General features: G+C 38.5%; 1 protein-coding gene across 3 annotated transcripts in view; it reads right to left on the reverse strand.

The window, feature by feature from the left end:
* The window catches only part of Tlk2 (tousled like kinase 2), a 107,294-nt gene that overhangs the window by 23,693 nt on the left and 65,321 nt on the right, over positions 1-18,280 (reverse strand). For all 3 annotated transcript variants that reach the window (XM_090349984.1, XM_090349983.1, XM_090349985.1), the window contains 6 exons: positions 16,605-16,715; positions 14,405-14,541; positions 12,272-12,424; positions 6,941-7,007; positions 4,599-4,696; positions 1,050-1,131 (listed from right to left, as the gene is read on the reverse strand). In XM_090349984.1, coding sequence (XP_090206110.1) covers positions 1,050-1,131; positions 4,599-4,696; positions 6,941-7,007; positions 12,272-12,424; positions 14,405-14,541; positions 16,605-16,715 — 648 coding nt within the window. The remainder of the gene's footprint in view (positions 1-1,049; positions 1,132-4,598; positions 4,697-6,940; positions 7,008-12,271; positions 12,425-14,404; positions 14,542-16,604; positions 16,716-18,280) is intronic.

Here is an 18,280-nt window from a genome sequence, read left to right on the forward strand (position 1 = left end):
CCCAGGGGTAGGGTGGTAGCCTTGAGCTGAAGAGCTCAGGGACAGCGCCCAGGTTGAATTCAAGCCCCAAGACCCATAAAAAAGAGAAAAGATTTCACAGGCTAAAGCTATAATTCAGTAGAACATTTGCGTAGCATGTACACAAGGCCCTGGATTCAATCTCGTAGCATTACAAAAAAAAAAGTAAAAAAAAATAAACAAGAGAAAAGCTTCTCACATATACTAAAATTCTTATGGTCCAAAGTCACCTCAGAATAAATATTATGCTTTAGTAAACAGATGAACATAGTTATGCAGCAATAACCACTTAATAAACCAATTCTGCATTTTATAGCCAGGTGCTGGAAATATGTGTATCTGTAGCTATATTTAAAGCTGGTAAAATATCAGCTGGAGAAGCAAAGCACCAGCAGCTCACACCTACAACCCTAGCTCTTTAGGAGGCTGAGACAGGAGGACTGTCATTCAAAGCCTGTGCAGGAAAAATCCATGACTCTTATCTCCAATTAACCAACATAAAGAAAGCCAGAAAGGTAGCAGTGTATCAAATGGTAGAGCACTAGCAAAATGCTCAGAGACAGTACCAAAGCCCTCAGGTTCAAGTCCCAGGATTGGGGGGGGGGGGGTGGGGGTCAAACAAGCACAAGTGGCTCACACTTACAATCCTAGATACTAAGGAGGCTGAGATCTGAGGATCAAAGTTCAAAGCCAGTCCAGGTAAACAAACCCAAGAGACTCTTACATTCAATTAACTAGCATAAAACCAAAAGTGGAGGTGTGGCTCAGGGGCACCCTTGAATAGAAAAGGCTGAATGAAAGCAGAAGGCTCTTAGTTCAAGTCCCAATACCTGTACCAAAGCCAAGTATGTTTGTCTTGTCGATTACTAATTTTTCCAAGTTGAAAAATTTATTGGAAGTAAACTTCCTAGTGATAGCTTCTTAACATTTTTAAATTCAACTCATGGATTATTAACCCACTGTTATCACTATTCTGTTATCACATATCTTCCAAACTAGTGATAGCCTTTGTATTGGGTTATCATACTTACCTTGTAAACTTCACTGAAACCTCCTCTACCCAAAAGATGTAACAACAAATATCTGTCATTTAGCGTTGGATGATCTTTAAATCTGTGGAAAATAGGGAACATGTAACACTCTGAAGTCAAGCAGAGCTTTTAATGGTTCAAATAGGAAGTAAAACTGCAACAAACCATGATGGCTACAGAGCCAGAGGTATAAGTAGCTACAATTAGATCTTCTGTCATTCTTACTAGCTCTCCTGCTACAAAATAAGAAGTAGTTTTAGACTAGAGGATGAATGCTCAAAACTGCTACTTAACTCTTCCAAAGGATTTAAGAATCACATACTCTTACCATTTTGAAACTATATAGAGTAAAATTCAAAGGCAGTATTTTCTGCCTTCAAAATGGATAATTACAAAGTGAGATGTATGGTCTATGTAGAGTCATTTCTCTATTTCTGACTTTCTTCCTTCCTCCTCTGTACTTGTTATTTTTATTTTTGGGACAATCTTCTATGTAGCCCAGACTATCTTTGAGTTCATGCTACAGTCTCCCAAACGTAGAGGTTATAGATCTACATACACCACCATATCCAATTCATTTTTTTCTCTTTAAGACAGAATAGCTATGATTCCAGCATATTCTACAAATGCGATTCCATCTTGGTGCCTGCCTGTAATCCTAGCAGTCAGGAGGCAGAGGCAGACAATCATGAATTCAGGGATAGCCTGGCTTAATAGCAAGTACCTGTCCCGAAAAACATGGTCTAGGGATATGGATACATGGTACCATATTTGCTAATATGTGTAAAGCCTTGGATTCAAACCCTAGTGTCATAAAATGAAACAGGATCCAATTGGGCACAAGTGGCTCACACCTGTAATCCCAGGAGGCTGAGACCTGAGGATCACGGTGTGAAGCCAGACTGGGCATGAAAGTCTGTGAGACTCATATCTCCAATCAACTACCAGAAAACTGGAAGTGTAGCTGTGGCACAAGTGACAGAGCAGAAGAGTTCAGGGAAAGCACCCAGGCCCAGAGTTCAAGCCCCAAGATCAACCCCCCTCCCTTCCAAAACAAAACAAAAACAAACAAAAACCAGGATCCTACCCCAAGTCACTTGCCTAACAATATTATGAAGAAATGGCATATTCTGATAAAATTTAACATATATGTTATACAACAAATAGAAAATGGTCCCAAAGGCTCAAAGGTGTAGTCCCCCAACTGCTGTCCCTATTTTCAAGTGGATCATGAGGACAACTGGGCTATCAAGAAATGGTGCCTAGTGGAAGTACAGTAATTGAGTGTGCCTTTATCTAATCACTCACAGTTCCCATGCAGGGTAACTTTGCTCTGCTATTCACTCTTGGCCAAAATGTCATATGTCTTACCCACCCACAAGCCCAAAACAACGAAGTCAAGTGACTATTAAACTATAGACCAAAATAAGTGTTTCCGTCCTTGTTTTCTCAGGTATTTTGTCTCAGAAACAAAAATCTAACATATTGCTTTTCTGATCTTAAAACAGCATTTATCTTAATCGTAAAATCACTGCATTTTGACTTAACAGAGTAGCATGCCTGGAGTGGCGGGGGTGGGGGGGCACAACAACAAATGCAATGAAGTGGTTTGTATTAGATGGATCCAAATTTGAGTCTTTGTTATGGACTCTTCGTCAAACTAAATTTCTCTAAGCTTGTTTTCTTTTTTGTATGTTACAAATGATAGGGCTGAGAATGTAGTTTAGTGGTAGAGTGCTTGCCTAGCATTCATGAAGTGTAGGTTCAATTCCTCAGTACCACATACACAGAAAAAGAAGTCAGAAGTGGTGCTGTGGTTCAAGTGGTACAAAGTTAGCCTTGAACAAAAAGAAGCTCAGGGTTAGTGCCCAGGCCTTGAGTCCAAGTCCTAGAACTGGCCAAAAATTGATAAGAATGTAGACATTTAGCACCATAGCACCATATTTGATATACAAGATGTCTCTGTGAATGTCAAGTACTGGTACTTGACACTTGGCAAAGGAGTAAGCCATGTCTGACAATGGACAAACAAGAAGGTTTTGGCTATGTTAAAAAATGCTTCAAGGGCCGGGAGTTTGGCCTAGTGGTAGAGTGCTTGCCTAGCATGCACGAAAACCCAGGTTCGATTCCTTGGTACCACATACTTAGAAAAAGCCAGAAGTGGTGCTGAGGCTCAAGTGGTACAGTTCTAGCCTTGAGAAAAATCCAAGGACAGTCCCCAGGCCCTGAGCTCAAACCAAGACTGGCAAAAAAAAAAAAAAAAAAAAAAAAAAAGCTTCAAATTGGGGCCGGGAGTTTGGCCTAGTGGTAAAGTGCTTGCATGAAGACCCGGGTTCGATTCCTCAGTACCACATGCATAGAAAAAAGCCAGAAGTGGTGCTGAGGCTCAAGTGGTAGAGCTCTAGCCTTGAGAAAGTCCAAGGACAGGGCTCAGGCCCTGAGCTCAAGTCCAGGGACTGGCCAAAAAAAAAAAAAAAAAGCTTCAGGGGCCAAGAGTTTGGCCAAGTGGTTAAAGTGCTTGCCTAGTATTCATGAAGACCTGGGTTCGATTCCTCGGCACCACATACATAGAAAAAAAAGCCAGAAATGGTGCTGAGGCTCAAGTGGTAGAGCTCTAGCCTTGAGAAAGTCCAAGGACAGTGCTCAGCCCCTGAGCTCAAGCCCAGGACTGGCAAAAAAAAAAAAAAAAAAAAAAAAAAAAAGCTTCAAACTCAAACATATGTGAGAAAGAACAGTAAATGATAAAGTCTCTCTCTCTCTCTCTCTCTCTAGTTTAATTTTCCTATATTCAGGCCTTTAAATGACTTATAAACAAAAATGGACATTAATTTATAATTAATGGGATTCTTTTTTGGGGCGCGTGGGTGCGGGGAAGCTGGGGTACTGGTCCTAGGGCTTGAACTCAGGGTCTGGTACTGTCCCTGAGATTTTTTGCTCAAGGCTAGCACTCTACCACTTGAGTCACAGCTCCACTTCCATCTTTTTTGGTGGTTAGAGAGAAGAGTCTCATGGACTTTCCTGCTCTGAATGGCTTCAAACTGTGATCCTCACATCTTAGTTGTAGGTGTGAGCTACTAGTGCTGGCTAATTAATGGGAATGTAAAGAGTTTTACTTAAAAATCTCAACACCCAAAAGGCCCTTAAGAGTTATGTGGAAACTAGATGTCATCTCAACCTAATATACTACAATACTACACTGTGCCGTGTTTCCCTTTTTCAAGGCTCCATAGATAATATGAACAGTATATACCCCACCCATTTAGAGTTGCAATGCTGTACATAGTTTCAGAAACTTCTACTTATTTAAAAATGCCATGTGTATGTGTATATATACATATATGTATATACATACTTCGTATATAAAATATATTTACATATTTAAACTAAAGCAGATCATAATTTTGTTAACAAAACTGTTAAACATACAAAAGAACTAAATATACCATGAAAATCATTTACCAAACTTATATTAAAGAAAAATATTATTCTAGACCATTTATGTCAGAAAGTGCTTAGCAACTCCATCCCAATACATCCCAAGATGCTTACTGTGAATTATCTTCATTATGTATCCTTTTTAGTTCCCTGATATGTAGATTTCTAACTCTTTCTAGCCTTTCCAGTTCAGCCTGGATCTCTGCTTCCTCCTGAAAAGGAAAGAAAACAGACTATAGGGAACTGCACAATTTCATTTTAGAGAAATGAAATATATTTCTCTTGTAAAAATCTAAAGGAAAATATTTCATACTAAAAAAGATTAAATCCTCCTCTCCTGTTTACTTGCCTGGACATAAACCATTTTAAGCGTCTGTGTTAACTCTTCACAAATGTTTTGTGCATTTACATATGGGCATGTAAATACTTTTTACAAAAATTAGCTCTGTGCCTTCTAGTTCTTTCTCTAGTATGCTTTACACTTGTGTCTTAAGTTCTACTAACTTAGTGCCTGAGAACCCAGTGGGAAAAAAGATATTAACTAATACATGAAGTACACATATGCACGAACATACACATATACACATACACACATACACACACACACACACGCAAAGAGCGGGTTATTAAATGCTTACTGACCACTACTATTCTAAAAAGTATAGGATGTTCTTGAAAATGGGGGTGTAGTTCAGTACTTGTCTAGCATATATTCAAGGTCCTAGATTTATTTGTATTTTGGGGGGGGCGTGGGGGGACTTGACCTCTGGGCCTGGGCACTGCCCTGTGTTCTTCAGCTCATCCACCACTTGAGCCACATTGCCACCCCCAGTTTTCTGGTGGTTAATTGGAGGTAAGAGTCATGGACTTGGGGCCGGGAGTTTGGCCTAGTGGTAAAAGTGCTTGCCTAGCATGCATGAAGACCCAGGTTCAATTCCTCGGTACCACATACATAGAAAAAAGCCGGAAGTGGTGCTGAGGCTCAAGTGGTAGAGCTCTAGCCTTGAGAAAGCCCAAGGACAGTGCTCAAGCCCTGAGCTCAAGCCCAGGACTGGCAAAAAAAAAAAAAGAGTCATGGACTTTCCTGCCCTGGCTGGCTTTGTACCTCCATCCTCAGATCTTAGCCTCCTGAAGTAGCTAGAATTACTGGTGTGAGCCACCAGCACCCGGAAAGACCATAAGTTTGATCTCCAATATCAGAAAAATGGGAAGGAAAAAAAGAAAGAAACATTTTAGGCTGGCATGGTAACCCATCTTTATAATTCCAGGATTGAGGCAGAGTATCAGGAGTTCAAGGATTACCTATGCTAGATAACAAGACTATCTTACAAAACAAAAGAAAACTCAAAAGTAAACAAATAACTCTCAACAGTTCTGTTTGGTGTCTTTCCGTTACATGATGGTTGGCATAATAATGTTTTCTCTACAGCTACTTTACGCCAAAAATAACAGCTGCTATGCGATTTAAAAGAGTACTAGAATTTTAACATTAACTTCAGAATCCTGTGCTCCATGTATTTAAGCTCTACAGGGACAGCCACTTATAAAGCATTGTAATATGGACAGATTAATCTACTAATGTCCACTGAGGAAAGAAGTACTCTCACTGGGAGGCTTGAATTGACCTGAAAACCTAAAGAAATCATTACTATCCTTACATATAGTAACAGTTGATATTTATGATGTCTTCATATTATGATGCCTTCATATGATGCTATTATATTTGCCCAAGTGACCAAATAGATTCTGTGCCAGAAGTAAAATAAAAATCACATTTTCTAGGACCAAGAGTTTGTCCTAGTGGCAGAGTGCCTGCCTACCATGCACGAAGACCTGGACTCAATTCCTTGGTACCACATACATAGAAAAAGCTGGAAGTGGTGCTGTGGCTCAAGTGGCAGAGTGCTAGCCTTAAGCCAAAAGTATCAAAGGAAGGACAGTGCTCAGGCCTTGAGTTAAGATGGGGAGGTGGGGGTGGGGAGAACTCCTTGAGAAATCATATTTTCTCTGGGAAGATTTTCCTACCATACTTACTTTTTTTTCTTAAAAAGTCTTCAATAATTATTCATTTTTATTGGACTAATGGCTCAGTTTATTTTTTTTAATTATCTTTAACTAGTTGTACAAAGGAGTTGCCACTTAAAGCAGTTTATGATCACTATCTCACCCTTTTCAACATTCTCACCCACCCAGCCCAACCCTTCCCTTACTTTTCTTAATTGTATAATATATACATTGAATTCTTAGCTGAATTCTACCTGCTGTTTCCCCTTTCCTACCTCTCACAAGAACCCATTTCCCGGTACCTATTTTGTTATGCTTTGACTTTACCTTTCTAAGGTGTGATAGAATTTGAACTCTCTTTTGAATATGCATATTTCCATGAATATATTTGTAAACACTTTATACCAACCAATGTGTTTACTTACAGGTTTATAGGCTAACTATATACTTACTTTTTTAAGATGACCTAATCTGAGTTTGAAGATTTCTTCTTGCTCATGGTATTCTGCTAATGTTAACCTGAAAAAAAATAACAGAAAATCCAACAATTTACTTGAAATAATGTGTTTAAATAGAAATACTCAAGTATGCTACAAGATTTATTTTGTTTCCAACTGGGCACCAGTGGCTCCCACCTATAATCACAGCTATTCAGGAGCCTGAGATCTGAGGATCACAGTTTGACACCAGCCCAGACAGAAAAGTCCATGATATTCATTTCTCCAATAAACCACAGAGAAAAAGCCAAGAATGGCACTGTGGCTCAAGTAGTACAGCACTGTTAGCCTTAAGTGAATAAGCTCAAGGACAGCACTCATGCCCTGAGTTAAAGCCCCAAGAGTGAGAGGAAAAAGACATATTTGGTCTCTTACTTAAAAAGATGAAAAGACAGTCCAGACAGCAAAGTCTACGAGACTCTTACATCCAATTAATCACCAGAAAACTATAAGTGGCACTGTGGCTCAACGTAGCAGAGCACTCTTAGCCTTGAGAGAAAAGCTCAGGGACGGTGTCCAGCCCCTAAATTCAAACCCCATGACCAACAAAGAAAAAGTATCTTGCAGTCCTCTGGCAAGAAGAAACTTCTATGATTTCTTACATGTGAGGAATAATCAAAAGCTAAGAGTTTAACTTGTAAAACATAAAAATTACTGAGCCAAATTTTTACATTATTTATTAAATTAGTTTTGTTATATATTACTTAGGTAAAAACTCAGAGATTATCTTAAATTATATATATATATATATATTTATTTATTTATTTTATTTTATTTTTCGCCAGTCCTGGGAACTGAACTCAGGGGCTGAGCACTCTCCTTAGATTTTTTCCAGGACAGAGCTCTACCACTTGAGCCACAGCACCACTTCTGGCATTTTGTCTATGTATGTGGTCCCAAGGAGTCAAACCTGGGTCTTTGTTCATGCTAGATAAGCACTCTACCACTAGGGCAAACTCCCGGCCCCTATCTTAAAAATATTTTAAGGTTAATATCCAGTATCTACAGGGAACTCAAGAAACTAATCCCTCCCAAACACAACAAATTATTCACTAAATGGTCAAGGGAACTAAAGAGAGACTTATCAGAAGAAGAGAATAAAATGGCAGAAAAGCATATGAGAAAATGTTCATCATCCATGGTCATAAAGGAAATGTGAATAAAAACAACCCTAAGATACCACCTTTCCCCAACAAGAATGGGCAAGATTTTGAACTCAGACAGTTGCTGGCAGGGTTGTGGAGAAAAAGGAACCCTATTACACTGCTGGTGGGATTGTGAACTAGTTCAGCCACTCTGGAAAGCAGTGTGGAGGTTTCTTAAAGAACTGAAAATTGACCTTCCCTACGATCCAGCCATACCACTTCTGGGCATCTACCCTGAACATCACAACCCAAGATATGATAAGGACACCTGCTCAGCTATGTTTATCCCTGCACTATTCACAATAGCCAGGCGATGGAAACAATCCAGATGCCCTACTGCAGATGAATGGATACAGAAAATGTGGTACACACACACACACACAATGGAATTCTACGTAGCCAACAGACAAGATAAAATAATGGCATTTTCAGGGAAGTGGATGAATCTAGAGTGAATCATGTTGAGTGAGACAAGTCAAGACCAAAGGAACAGAAGTCGCATGGTATCCTTAATATGCGGCTATTAGATCTAAACAGTACAAGAGCGAGGACTCAATATTTGCATACCCAATGCTATAGACATGGTATTGGAAATATAAACACAACTACATAGACATAAAAACCTATGACTGGGGCTGGGAGTTTGGCCTAGTGGTTAAAGTGCTTGCCTAGCATGCATGAAGACCCGGGTTCGATTCCTCGGTACCACATACATAGAAAAAAAAGCCTGAAGGGGTGCTGAGGCTCAAGTGGTAGAGCTCTAACCTTGAGAAAGTCTAAGGACAGTGCTCAGGCCCTGAGCTCAAGCCCATGACTGGCAAAAAAAAAAAAAAAAAAAACCTATGACTATAGATATGCTTTATTTCATAAATTAATATGTATCTATGATATAGAAACCCTTAACCTAATTTTGATTATGTTCTAAAAACTAAGTGCCAGTGATTGTATATAGAGATTCCCTTCTTGAACACTTGTTTGTTATACATGTCATTTGAAATATGATGTAAAAATCAATGTTAATAAATTCTTTAAAAAATATTTTAAGGATGAATAAGTCAACTAACTTAATTGTTCTTGGTAATTTCCAAGACATTTGTTTCCTGTTTGTTTTAAGACAGGGTCTTGCCATGTAGCCTAAGTTGGCCTCAAAACTCATGATTCTCCTATTTAACTTCCCAAGTAACTGGGATTACAGACAGGTGCCATGACATCCAGCCTTCTAGACTCTAATAACCAGGAGAAAGATATAGTAGAAAATTAGAATTCAAAATTTAGACTCTGGCCATGAGACTTTGGGCAAGAAATATTAACCCCTTAACTCACCCACTGGAACAAAGCACAACAAACTAAAGAGGAACAAAGAACAACAAAGCATTATCTATTTATAAGAATTTGAAAAGGATGTTGAAAATTCTATTTGAACCAATTCTCAAGGGTTGACTTGAGGGATAATGGCCCATTTCATGTTCCATATATTCTAGTCATTCTTGTATCTCAAGAATGAACAAGAAGTGCTATCTTTCTTCTCCATCTACCTGCTTCACATTCTAGAAGCACACATGTGAGACTTCAAGGTTTAGACCTCACTGTTGAGACACAATCTAAATAGCAGCGTGAAACAGCCATTTTCCAGCAGGAAGGGCTATAAAAGAGCCTTTGAGGTTTAATTCAAAGAATGGGTAAGAACAAATACATCTAATAGGACTGTTACATTTTCACTGCAAAGAGGTAGAAATACCAAAAAAGAGAAAAAAAGAAAGAAAACTTATAGACAATGGGCCAGGAGTTAGCCTAGTGGTATAGTGCTTGCCTAGCATGCATGAAGACCCGGGTTCGATTCCTCGGTACCACATACATAGAGGCTCAAGTGGTAGAGCTCGAGCCTTGAGAAAAATCCTAGGACAGTGCTCAGGCCCTGAGCTCAAGCCCAGGACTGGCAAAAAAAAAAAAAAAAAAAAAAAAAGAAAACTTATAGACAAGAATTCTTTTCATATGCAAGAGATTCAATATAACAGAACAAGATAATGTGACCCACTCGAAAGACCTGTTTTGGCTTCTGGTCAAGGGAAAAAGCCAAGTCATAGACACTTTTAAATTAAAAACCAGACTAAAAGCCTTCCAGCATGCATTTTACACTGCATTCTAGGCAGCAACTGCCTACTGACACATTCCTGGCCTACAGTCAATTTCAATTATTATTCTGTGGCTAAAATATATTAATCAGATTCATTTATCTGGAGAACTTTTCAAATTTGGACTCCTATTTGGACTTTTAGAAAGAAAATCCTTTACATTTATAGTCTAGTTTTAAAATAATTGTATGAAGACCTTTTTCAAACTTAATTTAGTATGTTTATTCTTCTTATTATTATTATTTTGGCCAAACATGGGGCTTGAATTCAGAATGCTATTCCTGAGCTCAAGGTTAACGCTCCATCATTTAGCCACTATTCCACTACAGTTTTCTAGTCATTCATCAGAGATGACTCTCATGGACTGTCCTACTGATGCTGGTTTTGAACTGTGATCCTCAGCCTCCACAGCAGGTAGGACTGCAGGCACTACTATTTAGCTTACTTGGTTGTTTCGGGTTTTTGTTTTCTTTTGTTGTTTTGGTGGTACTGGGGCTTGAACTCAGGGCCTGGATACTTACTGATCCTAACATTTTTAAGCCAGAGATTGACTTCTGGCTTTTTTGATGGTTAATTGAAGATATGAGTCTCATGGACTTTCCTGAACCTCAGTCCTAAGAGCTCAGCTTTCTGAGTAACCAGGATTACAGGCATGAGCCACCAGTGGCTGGATTATGATGTTTACTTCTTACTACTATATTTATCAATTCACTTCTCCTAAGTTAACTAAAGTCCTAAATTGGGGCTTTATCTTCAAATTCAAACTCGGTTGTTCCTAAAAAAAGGGTCTAATTAAAATAAGCATTCAACATAGATTTATTAAGTGAATGCAAAGAAACGATTTCCCAATACATCAAGTATATATATATACAGGGTAAGGACTGGCATTACTGGAACAGAAGAATTCGCTTTTCTGAGGTTTTTAGAAATACTATCAGTAATATTTCTGAAGTGGACTATAAATTGTGTTTTGTGAACTGATACAAAAGCATTTTAAAAAGGCATATTAGTAAGTTATATAATGCTTTATATTATGTTCTTCTCTTTGGAAACAAAATTTACTTTCAACTAAAAGAAAGGGAGAAATAAAAGGAAAATAAAGTCATTTATGCTCAGGATTTTTGACCCTTCCTATGTCAGATAATTGCAAATAATTAAAATGACTGCAACTTGGGACTGGAAGTGTGGCCTAGTGGTAGAGTGCTTGCCTAGCATGCACAAAGACCCAGGTTCGAATCCTCAGTACTATACATAGAGAAAAGCCAGAAGTGGTACTGTGGCTCAAGTGGTAGAGAGAAAGCCCCCAAAAAACTGCAATTCAATTTAAGGTACTATTGTTGTTATTTTTTTTTAAGCTTATTATAAAAATGTCTTTTTCCTCAAACAACAGCTCCCCCCTGCAAGCTTATTCCTAAGTTTGTTATTAGACAAATGGTTTTTTTGACCAACAAAGTACATTCTTCAGTTTGAAATAGCAGCTAGGCAGTCATAGTAATACACTAGTTTACCATAACCAAGAGTCATGTGTAAACAGTAATTTTTACTGACATCATATTTGTTATGGGTGGTCAAAAATCAAAGAGTAATTTTATTTTTATTTTTTTGGAGGGGGGGGTGGATCATGGGGCTTGAACATGGCCTGGGCACTGTCCCTGAGCTCTTCAACTCAAGGCTACTGCCCTATCCTTGAGCCAAGCCCCACTTCCCGTTTTCTAGAGGTTAACTGGAGATAAGAGTCTCAGGTCCTTTTGTGTTGGGTCAACTTTGAACCATGATCCTCAGATCTCAGCCCCAGAGTAGCTAGGATTACAGGCATGAGCCACTGCACCCCACGTAAACCACTTAATTTTTTAATGGTTTTTATATGAGCTGAACAAAACCATTAATATGAACTGAAGATCTTAAACCCTAAAGATATCTGTAATTTGTAACTGATTCCACTGGCATTCAACAGGATATTTGGATTTGGGGGGAGGGCGTTGCCTCAGTTTATGTCCATAAGAACATACGTCTCATTTTCAGCTCCATTGGTCTTATTTTTCCGCTGCTTCTGCTCGTTGGTTGCTGGAGGGGCCTGACCCATGGCAGGAGGTTTCCGCTTTGCTAACATTTTCCGTTGTCTTTCTATCTCTTCCCTCTGTGAATTTATCCTTTCCTGTTGCCTAGAGATATAAAAGATTTGGCACAGAGAGAAGCAAAATTTTTCTTATCATTGCTATGGAACAAACACAAATAACTTGACATCTACATCTTTGACAAACCAAACCAAACCAAATCAAAATAAAATAATTCTTTAAATCAAATAGAGATTTTTACTTGACCATCAAGGTATAAGAGCTAAATAATTGGTGAATGTTGGTTTTTTTTTTATTTAGTATGTTAACTCTCAGCTTCTTTTCTTCCCCAGTAAGACATAACTTTAAGAGATTAGTTATAGAGAGGGAAAGGGGAAGAAAGAGAGGGAGAGGGAGAGGGAGAGGGAGAGAGGGAGAGGGAGAGAGAGAGGGGGGGGGAGAGGGGGAGAGGGAGAGGGAGAGAGAGAGGGGGGGAGAGAGGGGGAGGGGGAGGGAGAGGGGGAGGGGCAGAGAGAGGGAGAAAGAAAGAAAGAAAGAAAGAAAGAAAGAAAGAAAGAAAGAAAGAAAGAAGGAAGGAAGGAGAGAAAGGAAGAGAGAGGGAGAGGGAGAGAGGAAGAGAGAGAGAGGGAGAGAGGGAGAGGGGGAAGGGGGAGAGAGGGAGAAAAAAAGAAAGAAAAAGAAAGAAAGAAAAAAAGGAGGGAGAGAGGGAGAGTGAGAGACATAGCGACAGATGAACAGACTAGTAACATCTTAAAAGCAGCTGAGAAGGAAAATACCAATTTTCTATTATGACATGTCTTTCAACAGCTAAGAAAACAACTTTAGTAAGAGCCCATTAAAGATTTATATTTCATTAAGAGAAAAAAGCATAAATGTTCTCAATATCTTCCTCAAATTCCACCTAGAAACATACCAAATAAAGAACACACAGGATTGTCTTTTTAGACCATTTATTAACAAACCAAAAAAGTCATTACTGCCCTGTAACCCATTCCCAATTACTAATGCAGTAACACCTAAAGTAATCTTAAAAACAACAACAACAACAACAACCATACAGACAAAGCAAAAGTCTTACAAGTGTGGAGTATTTCAGTGTGTGTGTGTGTGTGTGCGCGCTCATACCAGTTCTGGTCACTGTCCCTGAGCATCTTTGCTGAAGGATAGAGCTCTCTACTGGTTGATCCATGGCTCCTTTTATGACTGGAAACAAGAGTCTCAGACTTTCCTGCTTGAATTGGCTTTGAACTGTGATCACAGATCTCAGCCTTCTTAGGCATGAACCACCAGTGCCCAACTGAGTCCTTTCCTTTTTCCCTTTTCCTTCTTTCTCTTCCTTTCCTCCTTCCTTGTGTACCCCCTCACCTCCCCCCATCTCTGGCTCTCTGTGCTTTCTTCATCCTCCTTTTTTTTGGGGGGGAGGGGCATTCCTGGGCTTGAGCTCAAAGCCTCAGAGCACGGTCCTTGGACTTTCTCAAGGCCAGAGCTCTTCCACTTGAGCCTCAGCACCAACCATTTCCGGCTTTTTTCTCTGTATGTGGTGGTACCAAGGAATTGAACCAGGGTTTTCGTGCATGCTAGGCAAGCACTCTACCACTAGACCAAACTCCTGACTGATCCTCTTTTTTGTGATGAGGCTTTATACTCTCAGTCATCCTGCTTCTATACCAATCCTGGTACTTCAGGTATGAAAATGTACATTTTAAATCCTAATCTAATAACAGTTATTCGCACTATTGGAATTTTAGGACTTAAATGTTGATTCCCTCCTTAGGGGATATACCCGAAGATTTCAAAACAAAAGGTGTTATAAACAAAAGGGTGATCAAGGTTACAAGCTGCACAGTGTGGCTAGTCACCAGCATGACCACTGCCTATACCCTTGCCTCACTGACTATTTCTTTTATCTGGCAAGAGGTCTAAAGTTCAAGCCCCAGGATCGGCACCATAAAAACAAAAAATACCCAAAACAAAACAAAAAGAATAATGACAGCCATAAGTAGGATTCTTAATAAAAGAAACCTTGAAAATTTTAAACTTTCTTTTTAGTCATAAGAACTGACTTACTTGATAAGGTTCTGGAAAGCATAACCATCTGTCCACTGTTCAGTAAAGGAGGCCCCATGTCGGACAGTAGTGAAGTGTCCCAATCTCAAGCGGTCCTGCATGCTCTTATCTCTACAAGCCATCTTCTCTTGTTTTGACTTAGGAAGAAAAGATCCCCCAAAAAAGGGAGGGGGGCAAGGACAGGGGAGGGAGATAGGTTAATTAGTAATTCTCTGAAATTGAAAAAAAGATTACTGGGAAAATACTGTTGACAAATGATACACCATCTCAGATCAGTCAGCAATGATTCCTTTGGTAACAAACTATTCCTAGCTCATGAGTAGACATGATAGGGTAATCAAGAACTGCAGGTTCTTCCTAGGTAAACTTTCTTTGATCTCTCTTATCTTAACAACATCTGATATTTGGACTGCGGCAATATCCAATGGTGGCCCTGCCCTATCTTTAGTTTCCTCTCTGTGCAATCTAGTCTAGAAAATGGACTAACTTAACATGTCAAAGCACCACTCTGTATATTTCCTGGCTCATGTTCCAAACCTGCAATGGCTCTTCTGCTGCAAACACTGAATCCTGATATGAAAAAGTCCTCCATAAGCTGATTAAATCGACTCCCCCATAATTCTTATTCTATGACATCTTAAATACTTTTGGTTCTTGCACATTGTTAATTTTACATATACTTACTAAAAACCAATTATATAAGAAGGATTGTAAGGTTGCTTAAAACAGAAAAAAAAAAAAGTGAAAAAAAAACAGGTGTTTTATGACCAAGGGGAGTTACCACCAGTGAATATATTAATTTGTAATTCTAAGTATACATTACGATAAAGAACTTGAAGAAAAAGAAGTATGAAAGGTCAGAGATAGAATTATGCCTTTTTGTGTGTGTGTGCCAGTCCTGGGGCTTGAACTCTGCATCTGGGCACTGTCCCTGAGCTTCTTTTGGTCAAGGCTAGCACTCTACCACTTGAGCCACAGTGCCACTTCTGGCTTTTTCTGCTGATGTGGTACTGAGGTTTAATCAAACTCAGGGCTTCATACATGCTGGGCAAGTATTCTACCACGAAGCCATATTCCTAGTCCTATGCTTATTTTTTGAAACTATGGTGTTCAGATTTTAGTACCACGGGGTTGATCTAAGTTGATTTCAGGAAGTTTTTCTTTTAAAAATTTAAATAAATGGACTGTCATAGTATATTCTAATATTATTTTAGCTTTCTTATTTCTCAATACCACAAATAGGGAAAAAATATTTTTTTGATAGTCCTAGGGCTTGAACTCTGGGCCTGAACACTGCCCTTTAGCATTTTCCTCAAGGCTAGCACTCTGCCACTTGAGCCACAGCACCACTTCAGCTTTTCTATGTATGTGGTACCGAGGAATAGAACCTGGGTCTTCATACATGCTAGGCAAGCACTCTATCACTAGGCCAAACTCCTGGCCCTGGGAAAAAAGACTGTTTTCCCTCTCTTTTAAACTGATTAATGATTAAAGAAATGGAGCAAAATTCTACCTAGTATTTTTGGCTTCAGTAAAATAATCTGTTTCACATTCATTGAAAAACAGAGCTCCTTGACGACATTTAACAGCATTCCAAAGACCATAAGAAAAGTAACCACCAGTATATCTCAAGCCTCTAGACTCTAATCTTAAAAATTTTCCTGGATATACTGCCTTTTAAGGGAAAGTAAGGTAAACATAAGCCAATTAAAGTAATTATATACAATTATATGATAATATTATTTTGTGAAGCACAGAGCACCTAATTATCACATTATTATACTCAGACACTCCAAATACCAGAAATGGGAATACAGTTAAAACATTGTGGTCTTAGTAAGTGCACTCTCTTCCACTGGCAGAATGAATACAAGAATTGAAAAGACAGGCCAGGAACATGGCCTAGTGGTGAATGCTTGCCTAACATTCACAAAGCCCTGGGTTCCATTTCTCTGTACGACATATACAGAAGAAGCCCAAAGTAGTGCTTTGACTAGCTAGGGGTAAAACGCTAAGTAGGCATTACGGCCCAATGATAAGCCTGGCATACTCAAGGTCATGGGTTTGATATGGACAGCAGAACACAAGATGTCTTTTCCCATAAAGCCCTAAATAGATTCAGCCCAGTAAGAAAGAACCACATAATGACATATGTTAAATACCCTGGAATATAACATTTAAACCAGCATTATTCACTAACCTTTTCTATAAGGAGTTTCTTGCTCATTGTGACACATCTATTTAACCTCTCCTTGTATTTCTCTAGCATCTTTTGCTGCTCATCAATCTGCCGTCTCAAATCACAGTTAGCCTACAATGGAAAAATATTTTTAAGATAGCTCCAAAAATGATAAACAGAAAAGGAGTACCTAGGGAGAGAGAAAAATCACTTCTGTTATTCAATCAAAAGCAAAATTTGGATTCAAAGAGGTAAACATGGCTTTATGAAAGGTGAAAATATTCACTCCTTTAACCACTTAATATTATGGATTTGTCAATAATTTCTGCTCTGAAAAGTAGATATGCTTTTAATGTTTCTCACAATAACCCCTTCCATCTAATATTATGCACTGAAGAGGTTAAACAACCACAAAGTAAAATTTAAAATAATCTATAGTAAATGTTCAAAATATACACTAAAGCATTTACAGATTACTTAGTCTGATTAACATTTACAAAAACAACTAGATTTTTACAAGCTATATAATATTCTTCATGCTTTATATTTTATTCTTTCTGCTGCTCTTATTCCTAAAAATATAATAAATGTTTATTTTTACAAATGATTCTCACCAGAAAAGACAGGCACATACACACACACATCCACAAAAGAGAACAAACAAGTAAGGTCCTAGTTCAAGAATGCCAAAATGTAAATACACAGTTAATTTAGCTGTGGTCAGAAACCTGCAGGATGAGCTAAATACTTTGAAATTTTCAAGCCTCTAACAATAACAGAGAAGGAAAGAACCACTAACCCAAGATCAAATTTGGCTTGCAAAGCCTGAATTTAAACAAAAGATTTCTATTCTTGGAAAATAATACTACTTTATAATAACCTCCTTGAATGCCCCCCCCTGCAAAAAAACTGTTATTTCCCAATCAAATGATACAAGCATTTCTGAAACCGTTAATGAGCAAACAAAGGACAATAACAAGATACTGAATTGCTGAGACTTTTCAGCTTCTCTCCACTCCCTTCTCCTTTCTCTTCCTTTTTATTTTTGCAATGCTAGAGTTTTACTAGATAGATATTCCATACTTAAGCCATACCACCAGCCCATCTTCCTTTTTAAAGTGACAGGTGTGAAATAGTTTCCATCTCCCAATATTTCTAGTCTCCATACGCACAATTCTATTAGTTTTTCTTACAGAATCCTAGAGATTATAATATCAAAGACAAAATGTAATTATGTTTGGATAAACTTGACTCTACCTAATAAGAATTTATAAGTCAAAGACCATGTAATGTTTACATAAAATTCAATCTACTTGAGAAGTCAGTATTTTTTCAAAATCCTAATAAAATACATAAAATTAATCAATTGTTGGCAGCTTAAAATATAAAAAAAATTTAAATGTTTGTGGTTTGTAAACACGATGAGCTAAGGGCTGGTGCCTCAAGCCTGTGCCCTGGCTACTCCAGAGGCCCCGATCTAGGATTGGGTTCAAAGCCAGCATTAGCAGGAAAGTCCATGAAACTCTAATCTCCAATTAACTACCAAAATCCAGAAATGGTGCTCAGGGAAACAGTCAGGCCCTGAGTTGAAGCCCCATGGCTGACAAAATAATAAGAAACACTAATGATTTCAAGTTCATCTTTAAGTAGGAGGTGGTTTATAGCCTCCTGTGCAGTCATACCATCATCTCACAAAA

The sequence above is a fragment of the Megascapheus bottae genome, chromosome 17 (assembly GCF_031878675.1).
Source record: "Megascapheus bottae isolate mThoBot1 chromosome 17, mThoBot2.hap1, whole genome shotgun sequence".
In the NCBI taxonomy this organism is placed as follows: Eukaryota; Metazoa; Chordata; class Mammalia; order Rodentia; family Geomyidae; genus Megascapheus; species Megascapheus bottae.